The sequence below is a fragment of the Terrapene carolina genome, unplaced genomic scaffold (assembly GCF_002925995.2).
Source record: "Terrapene carolina triunguis isolate 2854851 unplaced genomic scaffold, T_m_triunguis-2.0 Scaffold32922, whole genome shotgun sequence".
NCBI classification, from domain to species: Eukaryota; Metazoa; Chordata; order Testudines; family Emydidae; genus Terrapene; species Terrapene triunguis.
The window spans coordinates 134,266-150,524 of record NW_020697273.1 but is presented as its reverse complement, the minus strand read 5'-3'; the positions used below and the strand labels follow the sequence as shown (position 1 = coordinate 150,524).

At 50.0% G+C, this 16,259-nt stretch overlaps 1 protein-coding gene across 1 annotated transcript in view; it reads right to left on the bottom strand.

The window, feature by feature from the left end:
* LOC112118536 (transport and Golgi organization protein 6 homolog) overlaps positions 1-16,259 on the bottom strand; it is an 85,088-nt gene that overhangs the window by 18,746 nt on the left and 50,083 nt on the right. Inside the window, exon 15 of the mRNA XM_026663248.2 lies at positions 10,885-11,037. Within this exon, the coding sequence (XP_026519033.1) occupies positions 10,885-11,037 (153 nt within the window). The remainder of the gene's footprint in view (positions 1-10,884; positions 11,038-16,259) is intronic.

Below are 16,259 nucleotides of genomic sequence, written 5' to 3'. Positions count from 1 at the left end.
CATAACGCAGATTTGGTCAACATAGTGTGAAGGGGTTATTCAAGTAATTGGGAGTACTTAACTAGCAATGGACTTTGGGAGACGCCAATCTACATCTGAGCTTTCTTGGGAATGTTCAAACTAACATGTAAACAATGGCGTTGGCCTGCAAAAAGCGGAATCATTCATAAACATGAGACTTGCCCAGGTGGCTACAGACTCCATCTCGTTACTGTGATTTTGCACAGGAGAACAAAGGGGTTTCCGCCCACAAGAGAAAGAATATAAAAGGCCCTGGAAACCCCTCCACATTTTGTCTTCAGCTGGCTCAAGAGATAGCCTCTCCACCCCAAAGAGATGCTTGAAAGAAACTGGAACAAAGGACAGTAACTACGGGGGTGTGAGTGATTGCTGGACCCAGACTAGGAAGGAGTCTAGTCTGTGAAAGAAGCTTATTGGAACATCTCTGAGGGTGAGATTTACCTGCATTTAGTTTCCTACTGTATTAGGCTTAGACTTTTGTGTTTTTGTTTTATTTTGCTTGGTAATTTACTTTGCTGTGTCTGTTACTACTTGGAACCACTTACATCTTACTTTTTATATTTAATAAAAATCATTTTGCTTATTAATTAACCCAGAGCAAGTAATTAATTCCTGGGGGAGCAAACAGCTGTGCATCTCTCTCTATCAGTGTTATAGAGGGCGAACAATTTATGAATTTACCCTGTATAAGCTTTATACAGAGTAAAACGGATTTATTTGGGGGTTTGGATACTATTGGGAACTGGGTGTCTGGGTGCTAGAGACAGGAGCACTTTCTAAGCCATTTTCAGTTAAGTCTGCAGCCTTTGGGGGACGTGGTTCAGACCTGGGTCTGTGTTTGCAGCAGGCTAGCATGTCTGGCTCAACAAGACAGGGTACTGAAGTCCCAAGCTGCCAGGGAAAACAGACACAGAGGTAGTCTCAGCACATCAGGTGGCAGTCCCAAGGGGGTCTCTGTGATCCAACCCGTCACAGTTGTATCAAGGTCACACAGCCTGGACTACTCACTGGCATCCTCCAATTCTACACAGACAGACTTCAGCCAGTTACTAGTAGGGTGAACACCACTGCAGAGTTCTGGGAACACCATAAACTAAAGCAATTGTGCCCTCGCACTACATGGTTGCCCATCTGTAACATTTTCTCTGTCCATTACATTTTCAAACAAGCCCCTTCGTGCTTTCTCTCATTCTGCCTCTCACATTTTGGAGGAGCTCCCTGGAAACATTGCAAAGCTACCTCATGATCCCCCTTCAAATCACTCCTTAAAACTCTCCTTTGCCGGCACATCTACAAACACTTGACAACGGTTCGGCTGCTGGGTGTGCTGAGACGACACTGGTCATGCTGATCAGCACTGTCTCCGTGTACTTCCCTGACTCTGTCTCCATCTGTTTCTCTTGTCTTATACTTAGGATTGTCAGCTCTTTGGGGCAAGGACCAGCTCTTTGTTTTGTGTCTGTACAGCGCCTAGCACAAAGGGCTCTTGGTCCAGGACCGGGGTCCCTAGGCACTACGCTAATACAAATAATAAATAAAAGAATGCTATGTTCTTTGTTCTGGAATTCACACACTGTACCATGCAGCAAAGATGTCTATATCCCTGGAGGTAACTGTGTAGGGTTTTCTCTGCACTGGTCAGCAATGGTAGGCTGGCATCGCCCTGGCCTTGCACTGAAAGGCCCATGCCATTGAGGGAAAGCAATTACTATGGCTCTCTCTTGCTAAAGCCAGTGACAACACCAGCCGGTTGGTGGATTAGTTACTGAATGAACAGAGCAGCTTCCCCTCCCCCTGCAGAGCAAGGCGGATAATCCCTGACTAACCAGAGGAAATGTCTCCCCTGACATAGCTGTGGCAGATTTAATGTGCCTGTGATGAAAACTCACTGCAATGATGTAAATCCTTCAGGAAACTTCAGAGAGGGAAGGGAAGAGCTTTTTCCCCACTTGCCCCATCCGAAATGGGGCTTGTTGATAAGCAGGGTGCAGCCACAGTGATTCAAAGTGACACACACACCAGCATCAGGTTACACAGATTCTGTTCGCTTTTCTAGTACTTTCAGCCGGCTAACAGATCTCAACTTGCCTTGAACTATCTGCTGCCAGGTGCCAGAAGCAAAAATGCTACTTTATAATAAGGCTGAGACAAGGAGCTAAAGCTGGTGCAAACGAGCACTCATTGGATGGGAAGTGTGTGTGCCACATGGTCTGAGGCAGTGGCAACTGTCACTTACAACAGCCTGCAACCAAGGGCTCAGCCCTGACCTCAGATAGAAAAGTAGCCTAGCGCTGCATCTCCTGTAGAGTCCAGCACCACAGGTGATTTTTCAACCAAGCAGTGAGATGCGCCTGCTACCCAAGATGAGAATTCAGCCCTAACCGAGCAGAATATAGCGCAAACGGTTTCTCCTCCGAGTCAGCTGAGTCTGTCCCATAATTGACACCAGCTGGGTCACAGCAGGAGGGGGAAGGGGAGAAGTCACCATTTAATTTGTCTATGCTGCATGTGGATCCACAAGATTTCCACCTCCACCGCCTCCAAGCCAAACAAGGGAGTGTGTAGTACGGTACAGAACGAATGGCACGGTCCCTGGAAATAAACCCAGATTTCCACAGTCACCAACTGACTGCGTTTCCCGACTGACCCTTCTGTTGGGGCGGGGCGGGGCTGGCCAGGCCAGCCAATTACTGAGGAACAATTCATCAGAGTCTCCGCTGCTGTAGAAATCTGGTTGATTGTCTCACACTCTGGGGCTTTTATGCCAGAAATGTACCCTCCCTCTGCACTGGTCAGCTCTTGCCAGTCTGTCATTGCTACTGCCAGCACCACCAGGAGGGGGAGGGGATGGTTTAAATTGTTTATTCCTTTTTATAATTTTGCATCATTGTCCTACTAAGTTGTCAGTGATTTTCTGGTACTATCATCATCTAGTGAGTGGCCAGTTGTTGGCTGGACAGGGCCACCAGGAGGTGCCCAACAGTACTCTGCTGGAGCGCCATGATTAGCTGAGAGGATCACAACCCTGAGCCCTAGAGCCATGGTTACTGCAGCGGCAGCAGAGACAGAGATCATTTATTTGTAACCAGTTACAGCCATAAATTCAGGGTATAATATCCTGCTGAAGGCAATGATCAACTGACTGGACTTTTATTCTGTATTGAGGCTCCTGTTCCAGCCCAGAGTGCTACAGTTTAACCTGCCATGAAAATCGTTTTCCATTGTCTTGAGGGCAAATAGGAAAGAATGATGTGTCCTCTCGTTCCTCTGGAGCTGCTGGGAGGCTGAGAACTGGCTCACTGGCTGCCTCCGCACTGTGCACGTACTACCAGTGTTAAACCACCTTCATGCTGAAGCAAGCTCTCGGTCTTGATGGGACATGTGAGTGCAGCATCAGTAAAGCACTCACTGGATGGGCAGGCCGCATACATTTCTACAGTCCTCCCATAGTTCTGCTTTCCTGGTTTGCGCACACGCAGCACCGAAATCCATATTTCTCAGTGTCCCATGCACTTTGGAGAACATTAGGCCATTACTGTTCTTATCTGAGAGAGTTCAGATCCCTGGTCACCTGGATAGGCACAGCCCGAGCAGGGGTAGCACAAGCTTCCCACTAGTTGCTCCCCAGACCTACTCTTAGATCTCAAATCTGAACAGAAAGACCTCAACTAGGGGCAAGAAAGATTCAGTCTTCATGGCTCTTCAGCGCTTGGCTTCTCTGCCAAGGGTGACAATTAATGTCATTTGTAATGTGAGCACTGAGACCAACCACCGGCTACCAGCTGGTAACAACTTTTGCTCCCGACCAGCCAGCTAAGGGTATTCCGTTCAGCACTGCAGTGACACACCCCATTAAGGCAGACAGACCATGCCGAGTATTTCAAAGTTACAGGAGCCCAACATGCACCCATGGCTGCACTGCTGGAAGGGACAGTTTATGCCACCAGCCACGCAAGAGCCCCATGGAGGCAACTGCAAATCAGTTTTCACCCTGTTTAACAAACAACAGCCCCAGTCCACGTCATTTGCTTCAGATTAGCAACCACGTGGGAAGAGTCAGACACCACTGTGGTGGGCCCAGCATAAGAACCTAAATGGAGTTAACGGCCTTTGGCTAAGCCAAAGTTCTACTTCTGAAGGGATCGTTACAACACAGGAAATGCCCTTTGCCAGGGATGTTCCTGCTATAAAAATCGTCACGGAAAGAATTCACGTGTATTTATTTTTGTTAAGAGAGGTTGGGTGTAGTCTCAAGCGGCCTGTCCATTTCTATTGGATCAGCACCACGTACATTAGCTTGGTTACATTAGATGCTTCAAATCAGTATTAGGTAAAAGAGATGTTAACACCAAAATGTTACCGGCATTTTGATTTCATATTAAAATACAAAATTCTTCTAATGGCTAATTTTAGTTCTTGTACAGACTGGCAAACTCCACTCAGCTACAGTCATTTGATGTGATCAGAGCCATGCAAGTACCCTTCCCTCTACTCCACAGGAGACCAGGGCCGGTTGTGCTGCAGGATTGTCTCCCTGGAGGAGATGGAGGAGTTCCAATTCATGGCAAAGTTGAGAAAAAAAGATTGAGATAAAAAGGTGGGTTTGAAATGCTGGATAAACTCTTCAGAGTGTTGCAATATGCACAATTTAAAGACATATCGTTTAATTTAATTTGGTCTATAAATACTCAAGCTAGTCAGCACATGCCAAAGAGTAAACGTCCCAGGGACTGTAGCGGTAAAAGAGCGTAGTCTGGAAGAGACGGCTGAGAGCCTGGTGACATCACAGCTTGCCCTCCAACCCCCAATCTCAGTAGCCCCTGTGGTGTTCTCCTTGCAGTGACACACGATGGCTGAGGCACCCACGTGCCAGTCACAACAGAGCCCTGTTCTGCCAAGGCTCAACAAGGGGCATTGCATTTTCTACCCAGGACGAAGGGCTGCGGTCTAATGCCAAGGAGCCGACCCCTCCTACGTGGCAGGTCCCCGACGGACGGCAGAGACAGTCACCTACGAATCCCAGCCAAACAACTGAAGTCAGAGTGGAGGTTGCAGAGAACTACTGACCAGTTTAAAACATCAGAGCATAATAATGCTAACGAGGCAAAAGTCAAGACAACCGACCATACTGAGGGTTTGTGTACGCTACAAATGGTTGACAGGTTATGCTGGCAAAGCCCCCTAGTGTAGACACAGCACACGCCCACAGAGGGAGTTTTCTGTCAGCATATCACCACCACCTCCCCCAAGGTCAGACGGAAGCACTCATCTGCCAGCCTAGTTGCGTCTCCTCTCTGGGGGTTCTGACGGCATAGCTATGTCAGCTAGGAGGTGTGGGTTTTCACACAGCTGCGCTGACAAAACGTTGTAGAGTAGACCTGGTCTGAGAGTTCAGAAACGCCGACCATCAGAGTCAGGGAATACTCAGCTCCGATTCCAATGCAAACCTTGGCTCTGTCTAGCTTTGGGATTTAAGGTGCCTGACCTCATATCCTGAGCGTCCCTCACTGAATTTTCAAGTATGGAGCACAGGCCCCACCCTCCTTTTCCCAGACAAAGCTCTCCATAACTGGCTTGTAAACTGCAAACCCCTGTCTCGTAAGACGCTAGAGACAAGACCGTCCCCAGGGCCTTGGAGTATGTGCTAGAGACCACAACATCACACATCCCCCTGTACATATCATCCACGCAAGCCCCTGCTCCCCAGCTATTTCGCCATTATTGGCCAAATACCTGATTCTGCCCCCATTCAACCGCTTAAAACTGGTCAGGCCTCTATATTAGAGATACTTGCTAGAGCCTCAGTCCAGAGACTAGGCTGAATGCAGGAAAAGCCTCAGCCTCCCCATCATGCCCTGCCAAGATGGGCCTGGGAGCCTCCTCTACTCAAGAAAGGCTGGAAGAGTGAGTGCATGCTGTCACCGGACAGCTGCTGGGATCCAAGGAATTCATGTCATGTGGCCACTAGTGGGCTCTTGCAATCAGTAAGAGGAGGATAAAGAAGAGACGAGAGGGCAGAGCCAAAGCTGGGGTGGGAACCTGCACTTTCGTATTCTTAGCATTGCTGAACACCAAGCATGACATTCAGATCTCCTGACTTTCCAGTCTGGCTTGGTAACTGAAAAGCTCAGGGAATAGTTTAATAGTTTAATGAATGGTCTATTTACACAGCCAGCCCTACATTTTGTCTTGGGATTTTATGTTTTTAAATTCAGCCTCTTGCTCCATGTTCTCTCAAATCCAGAACAGGGCAAGGGCCATCAATCCAAACCAGCTCCCTTGCTTTGGGTAGGAGGAGGAGAGAACTGCAACTGTTTTTTTGTTGTTTTTTTTAAAGGAGAAAAATTAGCAATGAGCAGGATAAAGCATTGACACACTGCAGTGTAATTATGTGATTATCTTTAAAGAAAGGGCCCTTTGCCAGTTGCAGCTCGTGTCTATGAGCCAAGAGAATTTTCCTGCTGTTGGTGGTTTTTGGAGAAGGTTTAGGATAGCAGTGTAAAGGAATCCAACCTGCAAGAGGTGTAATTCTACCTCGGAAAACAAAAAGCCCTTCAAATCACCACACGGCTGAGTGGGAAGGTGAGAGTTAAACATTCTAAATGCCGCAAACCGTCTGCAGAGACCACACAGCAAGGGGGAGTTTCTGTCAGTGAAAAGATAGTGATGGACTGGTCTACACACCTCCCCCAACCACGCTTCTACCCACTGAAGGGGATTGGCTGGGAGGGAGGAAGGTAATGAAAGCAAGTCAGAATCATTCAAGAGTTGGATCAACCACTCCCAGTGAGGAGACGAGTCAGGGGCTGTTTTGCGAAGTAGGGGAACATGACTTATGTTCTGTGCTGGATCTGCAGAATTGCTCCACATGGAACCTCATTTGTTCACGATTCCTGGGCATAAGGTTATAGCCCAGGACACTGCGGGGATGGTGAAAGCACAACACCCCATTCCAGGCAACTTGAGGAGATGGGGGCAATGCGAATGCAAACCTCCAGCTAACCCTTCCCAGTTCCCACCCCAAGAGTGATGAGCCTGTGGATCCCACCAAACCAGCATAGCCATGTTTGAAAGGGAAAGGTCTAGAGAAGAACACTGGCCCAGGACTCAGCAGGCTCTCCATGGACTCACTGCAGTCCAGCATTGTGACATATCCCCACAGTATTCTGCAGCAACCTGCAGAAGAGAAGTTTTCCCTTCACCAGGGAGAGCTCTGTGCTACAACTCGAGTGCAGAGAGCGTTAGCCACAAAGGGTGAGTGGTGGTAGGGCGGGCGCACAGCACTGCCGATCAGCGTGTAAAGAAATTCCACGTCTGTGAGAACGCACATCCCCCAGCCACCTTGCCCACACCCGGGGAATCACCTGCTAACCCAGGCTCAGGTCCCCCAGTGGGAGCAATGCTGGGAGGCCCAACAGCATTTTAAACGTGCATTGATTAGTATGGCTCTGAGCAGTTCGAGGCCATCGTGCTTACAGTGTCAGCAGCACCTGGCAACTCTGGGCTCCCAATGTTAGCGTCTGCGGAGCTGAAATGCCTTAGCAACCCGCAGGATTTCTGCCTCAATCAGCGCATCCTAGCAGCAGCCCAAAGCAGATTTATTAATCACTTTCTGCACCGGGCGAACATGAGGGGCACAGATGGGGAAGCATCTGGGACAGCTGATACTGTACAGTGTTAAGTGCAATAAAAGGCTAGAAAGGAATCTAGTCAATGGATACGGCTGGCTCTGCAGTGAAGTACGAGGAATACTGTCTGTTCTCTGGGGAGCCGCACCGCAGGGCTGGGCAGGGGAAGTGAGCAGCATTAGGAGGCAGGTATTATTTCCCCATATCAGCCATGCAGGTCTCCCAAACATCCAGAGACACCAGACTAGCACATACAAATAACCGCCCTCCCATAAGAGGATTTCTTTTTGGAACAGCAAAACTTGAGGGCGCACAGTCACCATCGTGTCCAGACAAGCCACAAAGCTTCAGTCCCAGGGGAGCCAGGAAGTGCTGGGCAATACCATTTCGTTTTATAACGCGTTGTTAGCCATACGGGAAGCAGGTGGGCAACTCCTGAGCTACCATTGACAGGGAAATGAAGCAGAGGGAGAGTTTATGGTGCAGTAAATCTCACACCTGGATCAAAACATAGAGGAAGCTTTGTTGGGCTTCCCAGTGTTTGCTAGGCCAGGGAAAGGGGGTAGAGCTCTGAGAAGCTGGACATTATTGCTGAAAAGACTCTGCTTCTCCTCGCAAGGTTTAGACTAGTTACATCACAAGCAGCTCCAAGGCTCCAGTCTCCTGAGGTGGAAGAGCAGTACAGAAGCCAGAGCTGGGTTTATGAGACAATTGTCTCAGAGAAATTACAGGGATCACTACTTCTCCAAGGAGCAGAAGGAGATACTTAGCTCCAAGACACCCTGCTTTTGGACTGGTGCTAGTTACAACGGCATCAGCTGCAGGCCCTGCACAGCCAAATCCTGAAATCCCAAAGAGGGAAGTTGTTTAGACCCACCCGTCAATGGGGCTCACTGATCACTCTTTCCCAGGAGGATTGGGTTTTGGAGGCTCAGCTGGTTAGCAGGCCTGGGTCTCCAGGTTAGCTCTTGGGCGAACATAAGCTGTGTGGAGGCAGCACCTTGAGCCCTGGACTCCTCTCGCTGTTCCAGCATCTCTCCTCTGGGGGAGAGCTGCATCCAGCCCTCCTGATTCACTCAGGGGAAGCCAAAGCGTAAGCACCTTCAGCACAGGAGAGCGGGGGAATCCTGGCTCCTTTTCCTTTTGATTTGTTTAGCTTAGCCTGTGAAGAGGCAGGACATGTTTCTAGGTATTACTTGTTACAGTAGCTGCCGGAAGAGCCTTGTCCAGCTTTATTTTATCCCTCCCCCCGTGTGTCCTAGCATCCCACAACACCCCCTCTACAGTGAGGCTCTGGAAGCAGCAGAGGACAAAAACCACCAGCATCCCAGGATTAGCAATGTCTGGATCTTCCTGGGCTGTGACTTATGTTGCCAAACTCCTTCATCAACTTGAGGTGCAAGACAAGCAGCTGTTTAATGCGACAGCACCTCCGGCCCAGCTCTGCCCTTCCCTTCCACGGGGAAGCACTGAAGCTTGGAAGAATCTAATCAACCAACTGCAGCTCACAAGTCACTAGCCCAGCTGATAACTTTTCCCTCTGATTTTGCCTGGGGTATCATACTAGTAGATACATGAAGAACCATAGAAATGTCAGGCTGGAAGGGACCTGGAGAGGTCATCTAATCCAGCCCCCAACACTGAGGCAGGACCAAGCTAAACACTTGTCTGAGATGGTCTAGGTCAGGGGTCGGCAACGTTTGGCACGCGGCTCGCCAGGGCAAGCACCCTTGCGGGCCAGGCCAGTTTATTTACCTGCTGACGCGGCAGGTTCGGCCAATCGCAGCCCCCACTCGCCGCGGTTCGCCGTCCTGGGCCAATGGGGGCGGCGGGAAGCGGCGCGGGCGAGGGATGTGCTGGCCGTGGCTTCCCACTGCCCCCATTGGCCCGGGACGGCGAACCGCGGCCAGTGGGGGCTGCGATCGGCCAAACCTGCCACGTCAGGAGGTAAATAAACTGGCCCGGCCCGCCAGGGTGCTTACCCTGGCGAGCCAAACGTTGCCGACCCTTGGTCTAGGTTGTCTAAACTGTTCTTAAAAACCTCTGGAGATGGGGATTCCACAACCTCCCTTGGAATCCTGTTCCAGAGCTCAACTACTCTTAAGTTTTTCCTAAACTACAATCTAGGGTAGAAATCGCAGTTCTTTGTAAAACATGAAATGGGTTAACATTTCTACCAGCAGCTATTTAATTTAAAGGGACAGGCAATCTATTTCATAAAGGGAAGGAGACGGAGCCCAATCTATTGAGCGTTTCCTTACAAGTGATCGTGTTAGTTCTCTGTCTCCATGACATGCTGAGAGCACATGACCAGGGCTCTGTGCTGACATCTTACCCAGGGGACTATCCTTCTCCCTGTGCAATACCTGCCACTACAGTCACAAGAAGCAGAGGTGCTCAAGCTGAAATCCCATTGGTTTGTGGGTGGCGGGCAGGGCGGTCTTTACAAAGGCTTCTGGATGCTGGACTTGCTTCCTCCCTTGTTCTGCAGGGCTGGAATTCATTAGCCTTCTGGACACGCTGCCAGGCTCATTCCCCCATAGATATTTGGGAAGGAGTGGGTTGGTGTGCCCGCTGGAGCTGAGGGCTGCATCTGGGGCTTTTACACAGCAGTGCAATTCTGACGGTTGAACGTTCATTTGGGCATGGCATGTAGTTATAGCTATTCTAATGTGCTACAGGCCTGGGTTTAGGCAGTGCGTACTGATGTCAGCAGGAGCTGGAGGTGCTCAGCGCACCTGAAAATCAAGTCACAAATTAGTAGCTTTAAGTCAGGGCGGGCAAAGTGCAGCCGTCACACCAAATAGACGTTCCATCTTGATCCAAGCAGCCTAGCCACAAACAGTAAAAGAGGATGTTGCCTGCTGTCTCCTTCATTTTATGCCAGAGAGACGCTGCCCTCAAATTCCCAGAGTGACCTCAGCTGGGGAAAGTCTGGGCACATCTGGTTTAAGTGACCAGTACTAACCCATCAAACTTATAGTAGAGTCAATACTGGAAAGTGCAAACTTTTCACAGTAGGTTTTATTTTTGTAGCTCTGGAAAAAAAAATCAATACACTAAATATTTGCAGTGAAAACTTCAACAACTTCAAAGTTTTCCACTATTTTCACTGGAACATGGACACACAGAGGCCCCAGTAAAGCCCAGGGCTATACACAAGAGCAATGGTACAAGTTGTTCTGATGCAGTATTTGGTACACCCCCTCCAAAGGAGAAACTGCTGTAGACTCACCCAGTGCCCGGGTTACCCGCATCAGCACCTCTCCCACTTTCATCCTGGTCTCTGCAGTCTGGGGTCCTCTGGTGCCCGGTGAAGTGCAGCCATACTGGGCCAGCAGGCAGGGTAGGATTTGCTCTGGGTACACATCTGACAGAAGGGCAACACCTGACGTTCAAAACAAAAAGGGGCACATGATTCAATCTAAAATATAAGGCAGCGGATGGACCCAGGATGTCTAACCGTGGAGCACCAAACCACAGTGAACTTGTAGAAGAAAATCAATCTCAGGGTCTCTTCTGGGTTTACTACCTCTCTGCTCAGTGAGCTTCTCTGCCCCCCAGGTCAGTTCCTCCCTGGGGCAACAGGCTCCCATTCAGCTGTAGCCCAAAACTACCACTTTACTTCTCAGACCAATAAAATGCTAAGAGTATCCGGCCCTAAGGGCTAATCACTTGTGGATCTGTGAATATGGGTGGGGTGGGAAAACTGGTCTTGCAGCTGCAAAATGCACCCCCCTCCCTCCCCATCTCAGCTCCATTAGTGACTGAGCAGAGCTGTAAAATAACATGGTTCCCACTGGAGCATACCCGCCTCCCATGAATTGCTGCGTGGTAATTGTTAGCGGTACAGGTTACTGCTCCAGCCCTTTGTGTGGCGGATATAGCTGTCATCCATGCTCTCAACCATAGCTGTAGGGCAGCAACAGATGCACTGGGGCACAGAATGAGAGGGGAGAGAGCTCGCAGACAGAGGTGATTAGAAGTGGCAGGTTGGAGGCAAACTTTTTTATTTGCACAAGGCAGTGTCAGTTGACAGTTTGGGGGATTTTAATTGTCTTTGTTCACTTTGGCATCTCTAGCACACGTCAACACGCTTGCCAAACAGTCTCCGTCTCCTCACACTTCGAAGTCTGAGGATCACGGTATCTTGCTGTCTGTATCAACCTCAGAACCTGAAAGGTAGTTATGCTCCCGCAGGTTCTGTGCCAGCCCGTCACACCCAAGAAAAATGGCACTGACTGTGCCCTTGGAGTGCAGGGCCAGCTTATCAAGCTACAGAGCACTCACTCCTCCCCAGACCTGTCTGCAGAGAGCAGGCAGAGGTGACCAGTGCACAGCCAGACTGACAGGAGATGTTAACCGTGCAAAAATTAGTTACAAAATTGAAGGGCAGGAGAAGGGTCGGAGAAGGGTCGAAGCATCACCGGAAGCTGCCTGAGCTGGCAAACAGCAGCACAGCGGCACTTAATAGTGCTCAGCTAAGCTCCGGAGACAAATTCACCCTGTAGCCTAAGATGGACTCTCTCTGACCTGCCTTGCAATGGGGATTGTGGGAGAACACCAGGGAGTGTACGACCAGGAAGAGCTGTCTGACCCAACAGAGTGGTCTCCTTTTTCCCCTCGCTGCTCTCTCCTCAGACCTTCCCTCAAACACCGTGCTTGGGAACTGACAGCATGTGTCCTACCCTGGCCTCAGTACTCCAACTTCTGGTGAGCCGAAGTCCCAAGGCAGGTCCCCCAAAATCACGAGACTGGCTTAAAACCCTAGTGACTATAAACAATAATAAAGTTGGGGATTATTTGCTATCTACTTTGAGCCTTTGGGGCATACCTGGGTTATGTTTCAGCTTTTCTCCATGGCCGGGAGGGCTCCAAATGGAGCGGAGACCCTTCTGTAGGCACAGGACTGAAGGAGCTGGGGCTTCCAGAACAGCACCAATATTACGAGCCAGGCCCTAGCACCACAAGGGTTGGCAGCACTGTCCAATACACCATTTGCCAGGGCTCAGTCCTGTCCCCAAAAGCTGACAGCGCTGAATGCAATGTAGCACGTAGCACAGACCAGGACAGGCCATATTCAGTGTCCTGTCAATGAACACGATTGCTGGCGCCTGGATTCAGCCCTGGCTAGGTTCTTGCAGCATGGTGCTGGCCTGGGCGTCACTGGCAAGGCGAGGGTCAACAAACAAACAACAAAGGCTGGGGTTGAACACAGAAAAGGCCAGGCCTAGAGGTGCGCTGTACAACAGACAAGGCACTGGGCAAGGCCAGGGTTTCTGGCTCTCCTAGCAAAGACCAATAGGCTGGGATGAGAAAATCAAGGCATCAGCACCAAGTCGCAACAGGAATTCAGCCTGGGTCACATCAATTCAATAAATGAACCAACCTCGTCCCCTACCCTTTTCCCTCTCCCTTTGGCTGTACGCTGGTGAGCTCTGCAAGGCAGGGCCCATGTCCCTATCTCCTTGCACACTTCTGAACGCTCATAAGAGATCTCTACCCCATCGACAGCAACAAGGAAACCCCAGCCAAGCTTCCTCTAGACACAGCCCCTTGGTACCAGATCTCTCTGACGTCCAGCTCATGTGGTCTGCCTGTTATGAACCGTTTACTCTCTGGTTCAATAGAACTTCCAGCAACCTACTCCTGTACACTAAGGCGTGTCTACACAGTGGGGTAATAGGCTCTACGGGGTGGGGTGGGGTTGATTTCTAATGCACAACACTTTAGTGCACTGTAATTGGTCTGTGTAGACCCTGCTGGTGTGCTTTAATGGCGTGCTGTTTGCGTAGAATGCATTGTCCCACAAGCCCTAAGCAGTTCAATGAACTGCTCCTTACATAAGCCCATGGTTATGGTTGTCTGGCATTGCCAGTCTGTTAATAAATAGCTTTTGCAGGGGCTGGAATCTAACTATATGACAAGTTCTCTCTTGAAGATCAGAAGGGGCTCGTGTCACGTGAGTAACTCATCTTGTACTGCTCCAGGTTGAACACCACAGTGGATAAGAGGAGAGAGAGCTCACAAAATCGGTTTCTAACAGGCTGTGCATTGTGTATCTCTCAGCTCTGGAGTTGCTATCTCACCTTCTTTAGTAGAGTATGTCCCCTCCCCTCAGCAGCCTCCAGATTACATGGAACCCATGTTAACAACCTAAAGATTCCCGGAGAAACGCATTCTGGCAGAAGACTGGAAGTTTTGAGAGTTGGCGGGGTTTAGATATGAAATGAATGTACGTCTATGCCCCACGCAGGGAGTGCTGGAGGTACTGGAGCAGGGGAGTGGGGGGGGAAGGGACACAGTAAATTAATAGTCTTCTGGAATCCTGGTTCAAATTTGGTGTCGGGCACAAGTGCAGTGTGCCTGGAATCTCCATGCAGACCCTGACGGAACTGCAGGTAAAGACTGGGATACTAGGGCCCAGCGGTGTGTGGGGGGAAGTCAGGGCTGGGATCCTACTGGGTGCTGCCGACTAGGATGGAGACGCACTGGCACCGCTGTGTGGGAGAGGCCCAGACTAGAAGAGCAGGGCAGGAATGAGTGACATTGGAGCTACGGCCTTTATTTGAATGAGTAATGAGCTTCATATGGAGTATAAAACTGACATGAAAGTCCTGCTGATATAACTGACGTGACTCCTTTTAGCCACACCCTAATTAGGTAGGAAAGAAGAGAAATCCCTACCCGATGCCCTGCAGACAGGAGAAAATGAGGCAGCTGGAGCCAAAGCCTCATCTCAAAGGCCAGGAAGTACATGCGTTTCTCCTTCTTAGATCTGAAACCACCTCCTTCACACAACTTCCCCCCGCCATATATGCAGATAAATCGCAGCACTGGCAAAGCCAATGGAAAACTGTTTCCACTTGCTCTGCAGAGAGAAAAACTAACAGCAGGTTTTGCCCACGCAAAAAGCTACGCCCAGCATTGCAGAGCCCTCCTACCTGCAGCCAGAACAGATTTCTCTAGGATCCGTGCCTGGGTCTGAGCTTAGCCTTGAGGAGGCTCTTGACTTCCAGGCCCTGATCATTCTCCTTGTCTCTCTCTGAGCCCTGTCTAGTTCTGGAAGACCCTTTGGCCAGTGCTGCACACGGTGTCCAGGTGAGGCTTGTCTCTCACCAACAGAAGTTGGTCAAATAAAAGATCTGACCTCACCCACCTTGTCTCCCAGACCTTTCTGTGTATCATTCACCTTCCCATTCCCTGTGCTTCCTGACATTGTTTGAGCCTGGCTGCTGAGTTGTAATTCGCTGTGATGCCTACAAAAAACTTGACAGCAGTTTGATTGCTGGTGTGCTGAGACCAGAGCCCGTCACGCTGACCAGTGATATCTCCTTGTCCTCCACCATCGGGCAGTTTTCTGTTGACTCTTATTCTGAGAAGGTCAGTTCTTTGGGGCAGGGATTGTCTTTGCTCTGTGTCTGTACAGAGCCTAGCCCGTGGGGTCCTGGCGTGGGACGAGGGCTCCTAGGCACTACAGTGATACCCACAATGATTCATAAACTAACTCAGCATTTGAGTTTAATTTTCAGGCTGAGGCAGAGACATGACCTAGCTAGTTACTAAACACACCACACAGCTCCTCTGCTCAGACCGCAGAACAAAGCCAGCAGGCTATGGTTGGTTAGTTAGCAGGCTGTCAAGCTGGATGCCTATGTTTGAGAGAGAAATTATTTAGCAGTTGGCAGCAGGTGTCCACTAATCCGTGATGGTTAATATTCATTTACTAGCATCTACTTAATAAGCCAGACATCACATGCTGCAAGATACTTGTGGGGAGAAATACAGGGTGGATAATTTCCAGCAAGTATAGTTCAGATGTAGTCACTGGCTGTCAACGAGGCCTCGCTTTACCCCATGCTTACGCGGTGTTGGCTACCACTCATCTGAGCGCACACTCTTGACGCCTGACTTGGCTGCAATACAAGCTGTGTATTTGTACAATGTCAAGAGTGGGCAGCATCCAAACCCTTTCACCTCCTCTAGCCTCTCAACCTGTCTTGGCGCATGAGCTTGGTAGATCAGCCTGCTTTATAGGCTCTCTCTTCCAGTTCATAAGACCGTGCACTGCCAACGTCTAGAATATTAAAGACAACAGCAATGTAACCAGAACTCAGTCAGTACAGAGAGGTGGGCTCACAAAAGACTTTTGAAAGTGAGATAGGAACTTCCAGAATGAAACTGCCAGGGTGGCACTGGCCCTTCAAGAGGAAAGAGGCTCATGCATTTGTGATTCATCAGCTGACCCAACCAGGGTTAAAAGAGGGTGCCTGGGACTTGGAGTCAAGAGAGGCCTGGTGAGAGGGTGGCCTTAGAGCAGAGATGGTGTCAGCAGGACAAGGGCAGGTGAGAGCTCCCGGGGAGCGAGACACTGGCAAGTGAGAGCTGCCAGAGCCTCGAGACTGAATGCAATTCCTGGGGGAAGGCTGAAGGCAGGAGAGCAGCAAGAGGGAGGGGTTTGCCAGCTGACCTCCCCAAGCCAGAGAACCAGGGCCAGAGGGCTGAAGGCCGAGGAGGGGCTTCTCCAGCATAGGGACCTCAGTGGGTAGCTTGAGCCAGAGGGCTGGGAGCCCAGGGGACTGAGGGTTACTCCCCTGGTGAGGATGAACT